General features: G+C 34.7%; 1 protein-coding gene across 1 annotated transcript in view; it reads left to right on the top strand.

Moving 5' to 3' along the window:
- slmapa (sarcolemma associated protein a) overlaps window positions 1-16,611 on the top strand; it is a 103,463-nt gene that overhangs the window by 16,655 nt on the left and 70,197 nt on the right. The window contains exon 2 of the mRNA XM_056468853.1: window positions 12,009-12,156. Within this exon, the coding sequence (XP_056324828.1) occupies window positions 12,009-12,156 (148 nt within the window). The remainder of the gene's footprint in view (window positions 1-12,008; window positions 12,157-16,611) is intronic.

Genomic DNA, 16,611 nt, shown 5'->3' with positions numbered 1-16,611 from the left:
AGGACAATTTTTTTTTTCCAATTACTTTCCCTACCATGTGTGGAGTCTCGTGACCCCGCTCTGTTAAAGGCTGAGGCTGATTTATACTTCTGTGGCCACATCTGATCTCTGGTCAAGTAGGACGATGATAATTTTGAGCCTTACTTTGCACTACATTGACGATGACTGGAAGCTGTGCCAGAGATGCCTTGAGACCGCACACTTTCCATTCCATTAATATTATTATTATTATTATTATTATTATTATTATTATTATTATTATTATTATTAAAATGCTGCAATATAGAAAAACATTAATTAGTTTGTAATAAATGAGATGTAACATTTTTAAATATGTGACACTGTTTAATCAAACAACTACAGCAAATGTTTTGTAGCCCAACAGCAAACAATTCTAGAGGATTTTTGTCCCAAGAAATAAAAATAATGAAATGCATGTCCTTTTTGATTGTACATTAATATATTGTGTCATTAAATAGCTGTAAAACTGAAAAATACTGTATAATTGTGTATTTTGGCTGACTTTGAAAGGCAGGCGGTGAACCTGCTGTGCATGAAGCTGCTCTACATTAGCTGCTTTCCTTATTTAAAGGGGGTTTCTCCTGTGTGATGACTTCAGGTTTTCCAGCTAAAGCATTCACAGGCTTTTGAAATCTTAAACCCCTCTTAGGGTTGAATCGGAGCAGTATTGAATGCTAAATCTCCACTTGGTCTTATCAGTTGTGCAGAGAAAGCCGTTGTTGGTGCAGTAATGTAAAAAGTAGACCGTACACACAATTCATTCATGTTGTCCCAACACAAATCTATTAGGTTGGGTTAATCATGTTAACAAATTTAAGTGGATTGTACATAAAACAAGTTAAAATAAGTACTTTGAATAAGCAGCAAAATTAAAGTAAATTATATTCATATTTGAATGCATTCACTACTTGGCTTTTCAGGAGGAATGAATGGGGTTATTGATTTGCTTTGTTCTGCTGAAGAACGTTTGAGGATTAAGGTTAAGGTTGCTTTATTGCCTGACCTGCTGATTAGTAACCAAGCTTACCGGGGTTAGTGTCTTCACTATAGCTGACCTGCTTTACACAGGCTGGACTGATCAATATTCATTTCCCTAGCCAGGCCGTTTGTTTTCCATCTCCGGATGGAGCATTTTACAGGTAGGAGTGATTTAGGTTTAGATTTGCTTTTGAAGCTTAAACTCTCGCATTCTTTTGAGATCTCAGCGTTGGCTTCCAGAGCTGTTCTCATGGAATAAATCTTGTAGCTTTTGGCTGATATGACGAAGGGAGACTTGCACAGACAGCATGATGTGAGCTTTTGTGCTATTTTGACTGTAGAAGTAAAAGATGCTATTGGATATTCTAATAAAATGGATTAAATATAAAAATAAAAAGACTTTTATTAATATTTTGGGTCTTATGCATGTATTTGTGCTGTTAAGACAAAATGACACCCTGTCTGAATGGGATACAGTTCCAACATTTGGCCTGCAGATATTAAGGTAGTTCATACTCAAAGTTTTTTCCACTGAAACATGTCAAACTTGCCGAGTTGAATAATTACTGCAAAAAATCATGCACATCAGCACATTTTACTTCCATTTATATTGATGATGAGCTATATTTAGATTCAGAAACCTCTGGTTATTATCAACTCCGGTGGTTGTAAAGTGGCCAGCAATTTATTTGTTGTGTCTGTGGTCATGCATGCACACGTTACGTGCAATAGACTGAAAGTGATTTAGTGCCCTGATACTCACTTTTCTGTGCTTTGTTAAAAGTTGGAAATGGCCTTAGCAGTAATAAACTGATAACAAACATCCAGATGTGACCATCGTACTGCTGAGAGCAACATTTTCATATGTAAAAATGTGCTCTGCTCCTTCTTCTTATTACTAATAGAAAGAAAACAGCAGTTGAGGAAGCATCTGATCAAAGAAATATGGATATGTTTGCACAATTCACCCACATCAGACAAATTATGCTATTAAAATGACACTAATGTGATTTATTAAATTATATTTGAGACTATAAACAAAACAGATCTGGGGCCTTATGAATGAAGACCTGCGTTCAATTCATACTAAAACATTGCGTACGGACAAAGCTGTAAATGTGCGTACGCAGTAAAAAATTCAGATGTATGAAACGGTGCGTACGCTGAATCTCACGCATATTCTCTTTGTACATCCAAAATAATGTGAAACTGAGCGCATGTGCAGGAGTGCAAAACCCTTCCCTGCCTCCTCCCCCTAATAAATATGGTAATGACTCTACTTTGGCAAAACCAAATGAGAAAGCAATGGCAAAAGCAAGCAAAAAGAGAAACTTTGAACAGAATGTGAATTGGAGGTGCTCCTTTCGGTGGTAGACTGGAGATAAACGGTGTTATTTGCAAGTTTGTCCTCCATAATTAAAAACAAAAGAAAAAAATAGTGCGCGAGAGTTTAGCTGACGCGGTTAACGCAGTGTGGTCTGAACATCGCACTGTGAAGGAATTAAAAAAGAAATAGTGCGATGTAAAGGTGTAAAATTTAGTAGTGTCCCGTTTGATTGACAGAGATAAAATAACTAAAGAGAGAGGATATCAGCGATGTGAGTGGCGTAGCTCGTAAAGCGCATGGCAACATGTTTTGACACTATCAATCATGAACTCTGTTCGAATCCAGCGTCTGATAAACTCAATCTTCTTTTTTCCCCCTTACATATCAGATTTTGCCTACTCCACCACGAGGAAGACAAGTAGGAATCATTAAGTGTGTGTATTATGTTAAGCGCATTTGAGCATCACATATTATTTGCAAATTTATTGAATAAAAATGTTTCCGATAAACATATCCAAATTCATCTTCAGATGGCGCCTTTATAGCAATGTGCGTGCAGTCGATCGCTCCGATTACACTGGGAAAACCGGCGATCACTGCAAATTGCGCTTTAATGTTTGGCTGGTCAACTGTATGGTATGGAAACCTTATATACCTGCTAGACATGAGGATGATCCCGTCCCATACAGCTGCCATTGCACGGCTCAAATATACTTTGTAGTGTGCAATTTACCACAATTGCCTCTAGGAGACGCCAATGGAAATAAAACAAACACACACAAGAAATGCACGTACGCCTGGCATGAAGTTGGCGCGGACCAACGCACATTCTCACGTTAATTTCAACGTTGGTATATCCAAACGGGAGCGTGAAATCTGAAAAACTTTGCGCACGCAGCGTTGATGCATGAGGCCCCAGGTACTTTGAGAGTATAGTTTGAATTAGTTCACTTTTTACACAACACATTGACATTACAGTATAGACGAGCTGTTTCTGCATCATCCTGAACATTAAAAGCATTTGTTTCATCTGTCATTATATAAGCATCATATTCTTTTGATTTTTCCTATTAAGTCCTTTACAATAATGACAGTCTACCGGCTTTTTTATGGACAGCATGGGAAGTCTGGCAATATGCATTGGCAATACAAATGGATTACTCCATGAAAATACATAAATTACGATTAAAAAAAAAAGATTGTTCATTATCATGTTTGTTTTATCTGATTGCTCTCTAAATAAGCATAACCATCTAGCTTGTGTAAAACTAGCATCTAGGTTTAACCATCTTACCAGCTCAACTGAAGTTAACGTTCCACCTCCTTCATTCCTTCCCATGATCCCCTTTCCATTTAATTATCAGTCTTGGAAGTGCTAATTGCACAAATCTTCTCAGCACTTGTTTGCAATGGGTAACACTGTCTTCCTGCACAGCTTATTTAAAACCTGCACTTGAAATAGTTCCCGTCTGCACATGGACTCGCATTTGAGTGTTAACAGTTGGGCAAAATGTAAAGAGATTTCTTACAGCATAAATGATTACCTACATGCTGTTCTCAGTAATGTAGACTAGGAAAAATATGTAATTTGCAATTTCGACCAATATTGGCATTGTGGTTTAGTATGTGATTTGGTTTTAAAGCCCTTTATCTTTTATATTATTTAACAAAGTCAAGCAATAAATCCAGATAAATAGGGCCAACACAATATTTAGTGTGTTGTGCTAATAAAGGGATAGTTCACACAATAATGAAAATTCTGTCATTTACCCATCACTTGTTTGAAGCAAACCTAGGAATAGTAAATTGTGAGTAAATGTTCATTTTTGGGTAAATTATCTCTTTAATAACTCTAATAAGCTTCTTACAATAAATGTTTCACACTTAAAACACAAAATTAAGACCATCCCAATGACTTTGTTTTAATCTTAGTTTTATCAGTTATCAGTTTAGCAGTTTACCCAGGCAGTCAGCTAAATAATTTTAACACAATTCTGACTTTATTATGGGTATCATGGGTTTTTATTGTTTATTTATCCTTTTGAATTGCGTTATGGGACCTAGGTCTATCCTTCGGCGTTTGATGTTGAGAAGTTTGAAAACATTACCTTTTTTACTTTGTGTTAATTGAGTTGGTGTTGAAAATTAAAAACCTAGCGCATATTATACATTATTCCTTAAGCAATTTACTGTTTCAGACTTCTAAAAATGTGAATAAAAGTCAAACTGCAGTAAAAGTCAATGTAAAATAGGGTAGAATGATAAATTGCATGTGATTGTCATGCACATTATTATATAAATCTCTGTAATAAACTGTGAATCTCCAGCACGTGTGTTCTGCTGGTGCAGCGTTTACTATAGCTCTCTGACAAACTACACAAAATATTGCATGCAATATCATCATGAGATTTAGTTAAATCACAAGTAATCATTCGATAGTGACAGCTGTTGGCATAGTTTCCTTTATTATGACCTTTTGTAGGATGTTGCTAATGTTAATTCTAAAAGCATGTGCAAATACTACATATAATGACGTTTAGCAAAATGAACTACACTACATATTTCATAATAGCATCCTAATCAGTGACATCATTACATACTTTATTATCGTTAAAATTATAATAAGAAAAACTAAGTGATGAACCACATGTTGTCATGGTCATGTGTAACCTGATGCTCACCCTGTAAATGGCTTTACTCGTGTGAGCCATAAGTGTAATCGCAGCCATTTCCGTACATTTTTTTGTATCGCAATCAAAGCTGTGGCGAAAATTCAAGTGCATTGATTCTGAGATTTGTACGTTTTTAACAGCAGATGGCGCTCTAGGCTCTGAAAAGTGTTATAATCGCACGCTGTGTAATGGCAGCCATTTCCTTTTTTTAATTTATGTAATTTTTTTACTTTTTTATTGCAATTAAAGCTGTGCCGTAAAATCAGCTGCACTGATTCGCTCGCTATTGTCTCTCTAATTGATTTTTAAGTTTAGTTTACCACTAGAGGGAGCTCTATGCTCTGAAAAGTGTTGTAATCGCTGTTTAATTGCAGCCGTTTTCGATTTTTGTATTGCAGTAAACCTGTGGCAAATTCAATTGCATTGATTCTCGGATTTTCCAAATCCTTCGCCATTCGCTCTCGAATCGATTTGACCATAGTTTTTAACTGCAGATGGCACTCTAAAAAGTGTTATAATTGCAGCTGTTTTTTTATCTTCTCGTATTGCAATTAAATCTGTGGCAAAATCAACTGTACATTCAGAAAATTTCAGAATCAATGCGCCCATGTTCTGTTTCGAATTGATTTGAGCTTGGTTTTTAACAGCAGATGGCGCTCTAGGGTTTGAAAGGAATTGATTTCTCAAACTATTTTTTCGCCACAACTCTAATCGTGATATTATTGCAAATGCACTTAATCGTTCAGCCCAAATACTGAGAGCAGTTGGAGATGTGCTGAATAAGTTGAAGTCAGTATTAGTGCGTCAGGTCTCTTTTGGAATGCTAATGTGCTCTTTGACGACGGGATGTGGGCGAATCCCTGACATAAAAATGAGCCCTCTTTTTTTCTCTCTCTCGCTGTTTTCACCACACTATCCCTCTGTATTTTGCTCACCCCCTGTGTAGTAACCAGTTGACAGTCACTGTGACAAATGCAGGTGCTTTAGTATGTGTCCCAGTGTAATTAATGAATATTTAACATGCCAGCTGTTGATAAATGAGGAAAAACCGTAGTTCCTCTCTAATCTGCTTACACTTGACTTAATAATTATGGTTTAAGAAAGACTCATAATATCAAGTAATATCAATATAATATCAAGTACACAACATTACACGGCATAAAGTAATAATAAAGATCCATTGTAAAGCATATTGAAAATGTTTAATGTAGTATCTGCACTTCAGAAATTGTTTGTCTGGTAAAATTGTAAGTTGTTATAAGTTCAAAATAAGTTATAAGTGTAAATAAAGTCATTATGAAATATATATTTTTTGCTATAATATAAATAAATATATATATATATATATATATATATATATATATATATATTACAATTACATTAATGCAATACATAGTTATATAATTTGTTAAATAATATAACAAATATTTTATTTAGTCGTTTTTGCTGATTTTGCATGTTCTGATGACCTTTAGGAATAAGTTGGAAGCTTAATTATCAGAATATCATGTTTGAACAACTCATGCAGCCCTCAACTTTATGAAACATTTTCATAATAAAAAAATAGAAATAATTAACAATTTTATTAAGTATTTAGCATTATTAGCACTGTCTCCTCACAGCAAGAAGGTCGCTGGTTCGAGTCCCGGCTGGGCCAGTTGGCATTTCTGTGTGGAGTTTGCATGTTCTCCCCGTGCTGGGGTGGGTTTCCCCCACAGTCCAAACACATGCGCTATAGGGGAATTGATGACCTAAATTGGCTGTAATGTGTGTGTGCGTAAATAAATGCATGTGTGTTTCCCAGTACTGGGTTGCAGCTGGAAGGACATCCGCTGTGTAAAACATATGCTGGATAAATTGTCGGTTCATTCCGCTGTGGCGAACCCTGATGAATAAAGGGACTAAGCTGAAGGAAAATGAATGAATTAAGTTGGTATTATTGTTTTTGTTATTTAAGTGTTTGTTTTTCTCCATGCCATCTGTTCTTTAACTGATATCAGATAATTGTGAACATGTAATATGCTAATGAAATAATAAAAAATAATAATATATTGCTGAAGTAATAATTTCAAAACTCAATGTGCATTGAAGATCATTTAGTTAATGTTCTTGGGTTGCTTTTTTATTTTATATTTATGCATAACTGTGTTGTATAAATGTATTTTTAGTTTTCTACAAAAATCGTATCAGTAGATTGGAAGGAGGATTTATTTTTATTCACAAAGTCTGTTTATTGATGTTTGTCGTTTACTTTAATACGATGTTTTGAAATGAATCATGAAAAGGTGATCTGGGAAATGCACACTTTTTCAGCTTCTGCTTCTGCACATGTTGCATTGTGACATTATTAACATCATCTTTTAGAAAAGTGAACTAAAGTCATATGTAAGCGTAGAGACCTGCAACCACAGTAACCTTACTATACAGTCAGAACAACCGTTTGGAGGAAATGTGCTTTGTCATTTGTGTTTCTCCATTCTTTCACACTTGCTTGTACACTTACTGGTTTATAGTTTTAAAGAGACCGTTCATCTAAACATTAAAGTAGTCATTAACTCTCCCTCCATTTGTTCCAAACCAGTTTAGGTTTCTTCTTTTGAACACAAACGAAGATATTTTGGATGGTGTTGGACTTTCATAATGTTTTTTATTACTATTAAAGTCAATGTTTATTTTTTACTCTTACCTCTGAATATATTCTTTAGTGTTCAACAGAAGAAAGTAACCACCTGAGAATGAGTAAATAGTAAATCTTAATTGTTGGGTGAACTATCCCTCGCTATAAAAAATGCTGGCGTCCACACAATTCAATTCATGTATATTTATATAGCGCTTTTACAATGTTGATTGTGTCAAAGCAGCTAAACATGGAAGGTCTAGTAGTCCAGATTTCAGAGTTTAAGTTCAGTTCAGTGTGGTTTAATATTCACTGCTGAAAGTCCAAACACTGCACTACAACCATTATATTCAGACACGCAAATGCTCCCAAATATATTATGAGGGCGCATAGATTACATTTCGGGCGCACATGCGACCAAAATGGTTGCAATTTCGAGCCCTGTAGTATAAGGACATATATTCAGACCACAACTGAACGTTTGAAGAAAATTGAATGCCTTATTATTTAGAATTAGCTATTATTGATGTAAATGCAGCCGTTCAAGGCGCATAATTGATTTATTACGGTATTGATGGTATTAGAAAATCCATGTCGTGGCGCAATGTCACACCGGTAATGACAACACTGAAGAGCAAATCCATTGATGCGCCGCTCCACAAGTCCCAAATCAAGTGAGACAGTGACGAGGAAAAACTTCACCAATTGAAGAAGTGAAGAAAAAAGTCTTGAGAGAAACCAGGCTCAGTTGTGCACGACCATTTCTATCCATTTCCCAACATAAATCGATTAAGTTAACTTGATTGTTTTTAGAAATGTGAGTGGATTGAGCATAAAACAATTAAGTTATCCCCCAAATAACTCAAGAACTTTATTGGTTCAGCTTATTTTAAGTATTTTGATCAAGCAGCTAAAACATTTTTTAAGTGCCTTAAGAATGAAACATTTTATTTATTATATTGTTTATAAATTTATGTTGTTGTTAAATTTTTATTGTTAATTCATATTTATTTTTGTTTTAAATGTAATGCTTATTTGCATTATTGTGCTGTTGGTAAATCAGTGGCACAATTTACAATAATATCAGTTATCTCAATTTTTCTGACAATATATCCAGGGCTTGACATTAACACCCGCCAACCCGCCAAATGCAGGTTAATATGAGATTAACTGCCTTTTAATGTGTAGTTAACTGGTGATCTTGGACCTTTAGCCAGGACAGATTACTGTGGATATTTTAGATGCATGATAGGGGTGGGCGATATGACCTAAAATTAATATCACGGTATTTTTCATCTTTTGAACGGTGACGGTATAATATCATGGTATTACTTTCAATAGCAAAATAATATACATCTCAAGGAAGAACGGACAAAAGAAAGTCTCACTTCTATCACTCTTTAAAAGTTTTGGTTTGGGTCATTGTAAATGCTCAGTCTCGTTATGAGCTGATCTTCATTTCTCTGTGTTTCTGGAATAAAGCAGGCGAGTCAGCCGCACCAATTTATGAGCAGACAGAGCAGGATTCTCGCGATGACCACCAGCGCAATTCCGCTCTTTGTTATGAGCTGTAGTTTCTGTGTAAACTTAGTAATGGTGAGTTTCTTTGGCGATGATGTGTACAGTGTTAGATTTTATATTTAGCGGACATTTGCGCTGAACACGCGGTGAATGCAACGCATCGAGATTCGGGCACCTTCTCCGAAAACACTCGATTGATCTCAGCTGGTGGATCAACTTTTACCTCATGTCATGATCGCTGTCATCTGCGCCATTATTATTATTATAACTTTAGGTGAGGTTTGCAAACCTGTGCACTTTTCACTCTTCAGCCGTTTGCATTTCCTGCTGTAACAAAAGCTCCCTGTTATCTGACAGCGGGAAGCGTTGAGTGACTGACAGCTAATATGAACCAATACAGCAGCAGGGTAGAGCGATTCAGCAAGTTTTTAGAGAAAATCAAATCAGATTGCACTACAACCATTATATTCAGACACACAAATGCTCCCAAATATATTATGAGGGCGCATAGATTACATTTCGGGCGCTCATGCGACCAAAATGGTAGCAATTTTGAGCCCTGTAGTATAAGGACATGTATTCAGACCACAACTGAACGTTTGAAGAAAATTGAATGCCTTAATATTTAGAATTAGCTATTATTGATATAAATGCAGCCGTTCAAGGCGCATAATTGATTTATTACGGTATTGACGGTATTAGAAAATCCATGTCATGGCGCAATGTCACACGGGTGATGACTATGACACCGGTGTACCGCCCACCCCTAATACATGACATTTAAAAAATAATTATTGTCAAATTTTCTTTTAAAGAAAAGTTTTGTTGAATTAAAAGGCACATGCATACAGCTATATTTTGCTTGTTTTGACACATTAAAATTTGTGGTTAAGAAATAAAAAATTTTTTTTTTTGGTGTGGTCAGAAATAAATTTGATAAATCCTTAATTTTGAGCCCTGAAAAGTCATGTGATATAAAAACTGGTTGCAATGCGACACAACTCATTTGCGCATGCACATTGAGCAAGCTCATACACAACACACACAAAAAGTGAAATGAATGAGGAGGCATGTGGACACAACACAGCATCTAAATCAAGTAATTTTAGCATGTCAAAGTCAAATTTATGCATATAAAATATAATTTCCCAACATCAAAATTGTGGCTAGTGAAAAATGGCGAGTGGCTAGTAATGTTGCAAATTTACTAGCCACAGTGGCTGGTGTTGAAAAAGGTTAATGTCAAGCCCTGAATATATCGCACAACGATAATTCTGTATGGTGAAAGGCCTACAGGTTTGTGGTTCTTGTGCAACCTTGATCTTGAAGGAGATGACATTCGTCCTCTGACTTAACCTGATGAACCTGTTATTATCAGTGAAGCCCACGTAGTAATGTTCGCTGTGGGATGCTGGCGCAGTGTGTTGGCGGAAATAATGAATGTCACTCCTAATGTAGTCGCGTTTGACAGTGACTCTATTCATCCAGCTGAGCGAGGAAATTCGGCAGCATTTATTCTGAATGAAGTGAGTTTAACAGACTGCATGAAACGACTACTTTGGTGAGGAAAGATGTATTCTATGCCTTGAGCTTGGTCTTCGTCACCTTGTTTTTATTATTCGTGTTGCTTACAATGGTCAGGGATGAATTCAAGGCTTGTCTGTTCAACACTTAAGGACTTTATTAGTATTTTCAGCAGACAGCTATTTGTAACTAGTTTGAAGCTTGACTCTGAGTCAGCTTGTATTGTAGTAGCTTGATCACAGATTTATGCATTTACATTTTTCTCTTGGGGTATATATTTGTATATCATTATTATTATTATTATTATTATTATTATTATTATTATTTGTTATTTTTGTGTTTACTTTTTAGCTTTCATTTTCTGTATCGGTTTTGTTAAATTTAAGTGCTGTTATTTTATTTAATGAAGGTTTTATTTTGTGATTCTAAAGAAATTTTTATCCGTATAATATTATTATAATTAAAATATTCATTTTAATATTTATATATTTTTTTATAATTGTGCAGAAATTTATAAATGAATTGTTTATAATTTTAAAATTCAGATATAGCAATTGTTTATTTCAGTTTTAATACATTTTTACGTGCTTTTTACTATTTGCTTTTACATATTTCCTTTAAATATTTCTATATATCATTAATATTTGGTACTTATTTCAGATAAACAATTTCTTATTTTATAGTTTATACTCACATTTGTATATTAACTTAATCTGTACTTTTTCAGACTTATTTTATGTGCTTTTGTAATTTTATTAATTGAAACTTTACTGTTTCAGTATTTTATTATTGCTTTGGATTTAATAATATATTTCTATAGTGTATTTTAATTTTAGTTTCTTTTTATTTAGTGCTTTTGTAGGTTATTTCTTTTAAAGTTAACTTTTTAATTGCATGTCATTTTTATAACTATAATTTAAGTCATTTTCTTCATGATTTGTTTTAATAATTGTGTGTGCTTTTGTCATTTTAGTTTAGTTTTTAATACTGCCAGGACTCTGCTTGACGATCTAACATTTTTAAAATTTATTTCAGCTTAATTGCAATTACTTAAATCATTGTTTAACACACCTTTGACACTGTTATGATTATAGGAGTATTTCTAAAGATTAGATGAATTCTATATTTTATATTTGCCTTTGGGATGTGTTAAAACCGCTATTTTAACACAACGTTTAAACCTCTGAAAACTGCAACATGCATGGTTTCACCTCTTCTTCAATGCAATTTTAGCTGTAGTACTTCCTATTTTTACTTTTCGACTAGCATGTTTTTGTTCCTGCATAATTCAATGTCATGCTTTATTTTGATACTTCCATAATCTTTTTCATTTCTCTTCTATTTACAGTTTTATCTCCAGGACACCAAAAGCAGCAATGGGACCTTCATCAACAGCCAGCGTCTGAGCCGCGGGTCGGAGGAGAGTCCTCCCTGTGAGGTGCTCTCCGGTGACATCATTCAGTTCGGGGTGGATGTGACTGAAAACACCCGGAAAGGTGAGGAAAAAGCCGGTCAGTGTTATTGGCAGCGGTGATGTGTGCCACTTTTTTGTGTTTGGTGGCAATGTACAGTTGAAGTGAAAATTATTAGCCCTCTTGTGAAACTGTCAAGCCTTGTGAAGCCAATACGGAAGCAACTGAAACTGCAATTCATCGACTCGCCTTTAGGGGCTGGCTCCAGGAAATCCAGATGTTCTCTGACTGCAATGGTAAATTGGCCAATTTTACAGCTGATAAAAACATGTTTACAGCCTGGTACAAAAGATGGTTTTGGTGTATATAGTTAATATTACCCTTCATGACAACTGTGAGGGTGGTGAATTTTTTTATAACTCATCCGCTTCGTTTTTATTAAGTTATATTAAGTCTTCATAATTAAGGGTGTGGCCACTTAAGTGACAGCTAGGTCTTGCTGTTCGCTGTCTCATCACCTCAGCTGATTCTGGCTGATTAGCCGCTGAACTCGGCATATACCATATTTCTGTATGTTTTATGTGGCTTTGCGCAGTCAATTGCCTTTTGGGATTATTTCCTACAATTATCAGATGATATGGGATGCTGTGTGCACTTAATTGTGCTCACAAACCGTTCAAGTTGCCTCCATTTCCCAGTTGAGTTAAATTATATACTTGTATACCATCTCTATAAATGTATGTGTTTTATTTAAGATGCTTTATCATTTATAGTTTTCTTTAGAGCTGTAATTCACTCCAGAATCTGACAGATTGATTAGCTGTAGGCTATAAAACAGTCATCTGAAGCGTTGTCATACAGTGTTAAGCTGGAGTTCATAAATAGCCTCGCATTTACTAACGCAGACTATATTTGAAGTGTTTGGAAGTAATTCGCGTTTTCCTCCTGTAGAAAAACGTCATAAGAACTGCTTAGTGGCTCAATGTATTACAACAGTGTTTTTAAAAGACTAAACACATTATTGATATAGTATACAACCAAGCACACATGGTCAGAACACAAACAAGTCGCAGGTAATAAAGTATTTAGCGTTTCTTCCAAAGAAAAACCTGTCTAAGCAAAATGCTAGCAGGCGTTTGTAGCTCCACTGTAGCTCCTCCTCTTTGCTCTTATTTGGTCACCCACAGTGGGTGCAATGATGCGTGAACAAAATAGCGACGGTTGGCCACGCCTACTTGTAGCTTAATTTATGCACTGCAAAAACCGATGGGTAATGTCACGGGTACTACGTCTATATCTTTTACAGTCTATGGAAAATGTTATTCTTTTTAATATTCTTTCTATATTTCTCAAGTGATGCTTAATAGAGCAAGGACATTTTCATAATATTTTCTAACATGTTTTTTTTACTTTCCCTGGAAAAAAAGCAGTTTTTATAGTCAATGCAGTAATAAAATTCAATGGTCAGTATTATTGCTGTGTTGCTGCACGATATTGGAAAAATCTGACATTGTGATATTTTGTATTTCTGCAGTATATATTGCGATGTGAATACAATTACACCAAATGGCTTTATTAGGGAAGAAGTCTACATTTTAGATTGATTGTAGTGATTTTGTAGAGTGAGTCTCGAAAAATCTACAACAAATAAATTGCAAGGATAGATAAATAACATATAGCAAAGATATATTATTATCAGCTTTATTGGAGATATTAACAGTATTCAGGTACAGATATTGAATAATCAACAATGCATAGTCTTAATTTTATATAATTTAATCTTTATTATAGTGTCAAACATTATCTTGTGACTAAATGTTTTAAACAAAAATATCGAAATGTTCATACAGTAACATGCTTTAAGGTGATAGTCCCCAAAAAGGAAAGTTTACTCATTATTTACTCATCCCTTTGTCATTTCAAACATTTGAGTTATAAAAATATCATATTTTTGTGTTCAGCATAAAATAAACTCGTAATCGTTTGAAAGAAGTTAAGGCTGAAATAAAAATAGTGAGAACATTTTGGGTGAACTATCACTTTAACAACGCATACCAGATGATACACTTACTCCATTATGATTAAACCCTTCATGGATTATAATCAACTATAATCTCATGTCGCATGTCCTGCGATGTGACTATTGGGCATTCACACATTGCGATATCAATGCTGAAACAATATATTGTGTAGCACTAGTCAGTATTATTAGCTCTGTCTGTCTGTCTGTCTGTCTATTGTTCTATCTGTCTATCTATCTGTCTATCTATCTATCTATCGTTCTATCTATCGTTCTATCTATCGTTCTATCTATCGTTCTATCTATCTATCTGTCTATCGATCTATCGTTCTATCGTTCTATCGATCGATCGTTCTATCGTTCTATCTATCGATCGTTCTATCTATCGATCGTTCTATCTATCTGTCTATCGTTCTATCTATCTGTCTATCGTTCTATCTATCTGTCTATCGTTCTATCTATCTGTCTATCGTTCTATCTATCTGTCTATCGTTCTATCTATCTGTCTATCGTTCTATCTATCTGTCTATCGTTCTATCTGTCGTTCTATCTATCGTTCTATCTATCGTTCTATCTATCTGTCAGTGTCTGTCAATCTATCTATCTATCGTTCTATCTATCTATCGTTCTATCGTTCTATCTATCTATCGTTCTATCTATCTATCGTTCTATCGTTCTATCTATCGTTCGATCGCTCTATCGATCGATCGCTCTATCGATCGTTCTATCTATTATACATTGTATACAGAAAAAAAACACTGTTGTCCATTAACTTGCCTCGTTAACCTAATTAACCCTCTTAAGCCTTCACTTTAAGTTGAATACTAGTATATCTTGCAAAATAAGTAAAATATTAAGTACTGTCGTCATGGCAAAGAGGAAAGAAATTAGCTATTATAAATTAGTTCTCAAACTATAATGATTTAAAAATGTGATGAACAAAATCTTCTCATTAAGCAACACTTGGAGAATGTTTAATGAATTAAAATTTCACAGGAGGGCTAATAATTTTGATTTCAACTGTAGGCGTGGATGTATACATATTTCTTACTGACTATGAAACTGTTTAGCAACATTAGCAATATAATAAACCATTTACTGAAAAAATGAAATCTAACTCAAGCTATGCACGATATTTTTTTATTTATGGACCACACAGAATCTGTCCGCACAGAAATCAGCAGTTTTCTACAGATTTTTAACACCTCATTGGGTCTTCTTTATTTACTTGTGTAAATGTGTGTAAATTTATATTTGTTCAGCTTTGTAATTAATTTCAGTGATATTATTGATTAATATGAAAATGTTCACATGATTTATTTACAATACACTTTGTAAAGAAATACTTTCTGTCTTTTAGCAGATATATTGCTTCGTTTTCCAATTAAGTTGATCTAATTGGATTTTACATTGTAAACATTAAATAAAAGTTAAAGTATTATTTTTATTTTTATATAGTTTTTAGCTACGATATTCCCAAAATCATTTCGCATAAATCTGCAGCTTTTTACACAATTCTGCGCAGAAATAGCGAAAAATGTCCGCAGATTCTGTCTGGCCCTGGCCATACTTTCTACTCAACCTTCTTTTTGCTTACATAGGCATTTATAAACTGCTGCAAGGATAAACAGTGATAAAATAACTTGACATTTTAACACATTTTTGTCTTTTTGCATTAAATTATAGAAAACTATATCAATAAAAGTATCAACGAGAAGCGGTATTAGAATTGATATCAGTATCAAGAAGATCTAAACTATTCCCATCCGTCAATGTAATATAATGAATGTCTTTGGTCATAATTGTTTTTACATTCTGTGAGCTGACATTATGAACCGTATCACTAACTTTATTGCTAACTGAAAACATCTTAAGAGTCCAAAAGCACTGACTGTGATAAATAATGCCTTATTGGAAGTTACGAAAGCAAAAGAATATCCATGTATGGTTTTGTGATCGATCTGATTGATCAATGATTCATTTATGAAGACAGTCATTTGAATAGTTTGTTAATGAATAATCTAATTTAAATCATCGGGCAGCACGGTGGATCAATGGTTTGCCTTTAGAGCCGGAGCACGCTTACGTCACTGATGATGCGACTGTTCAGTTTAACAGAAGAGAAGCACTCTTGCTCAGCACAATAGAGTTGCTTTAGTCGTAGGGTTTTGTATTATTTTTAGTCACTTGGGATGCAGTGACAGGCAGTCAAATATTTTGCTGAACAGATCCACAAGTTTTGACGCTCATAAGTGATCATAAAAGACCTCGTGCTGCAGGTATTGGGAGGTTTGCTGAAGGTGCAGCTGATTTACAGTGAGGGGTTTGTATCTTTAATAAACTGTGAAAGTTTGTGTTCAGTGAAATGTAAGAATGATTAATCCAAATGAAACAGTCCCTTAAAAGTGACGTCGTGTCTTCAGTTTTGCCCTCAGTTGCGATTTGCACTCACACTACAAGCATACTGCAGCAAAGCCCAACCGAACCACACTTTGGCACACACCTTCCAACCGGGCCAG

Source organism: Danio aesculapii, chromosome 11, assembly GCF_903798145.1.
Source record: "Danio aesculapii chromosome 11, fDanAes4.1, whole genome shotgun sequence".
Classification (NCBI taxonomy): domain Eukaryota; kingdom Metazoa; phylum Chordata; class Actinopteri; order Cypriniformes; family Danionidae; genus Danio; species Danio aesculapii.
Note: the sequence above shows the minus strand (reverse complement) of the source record. Positions and strands in the feature narration are given on the sequence as shown.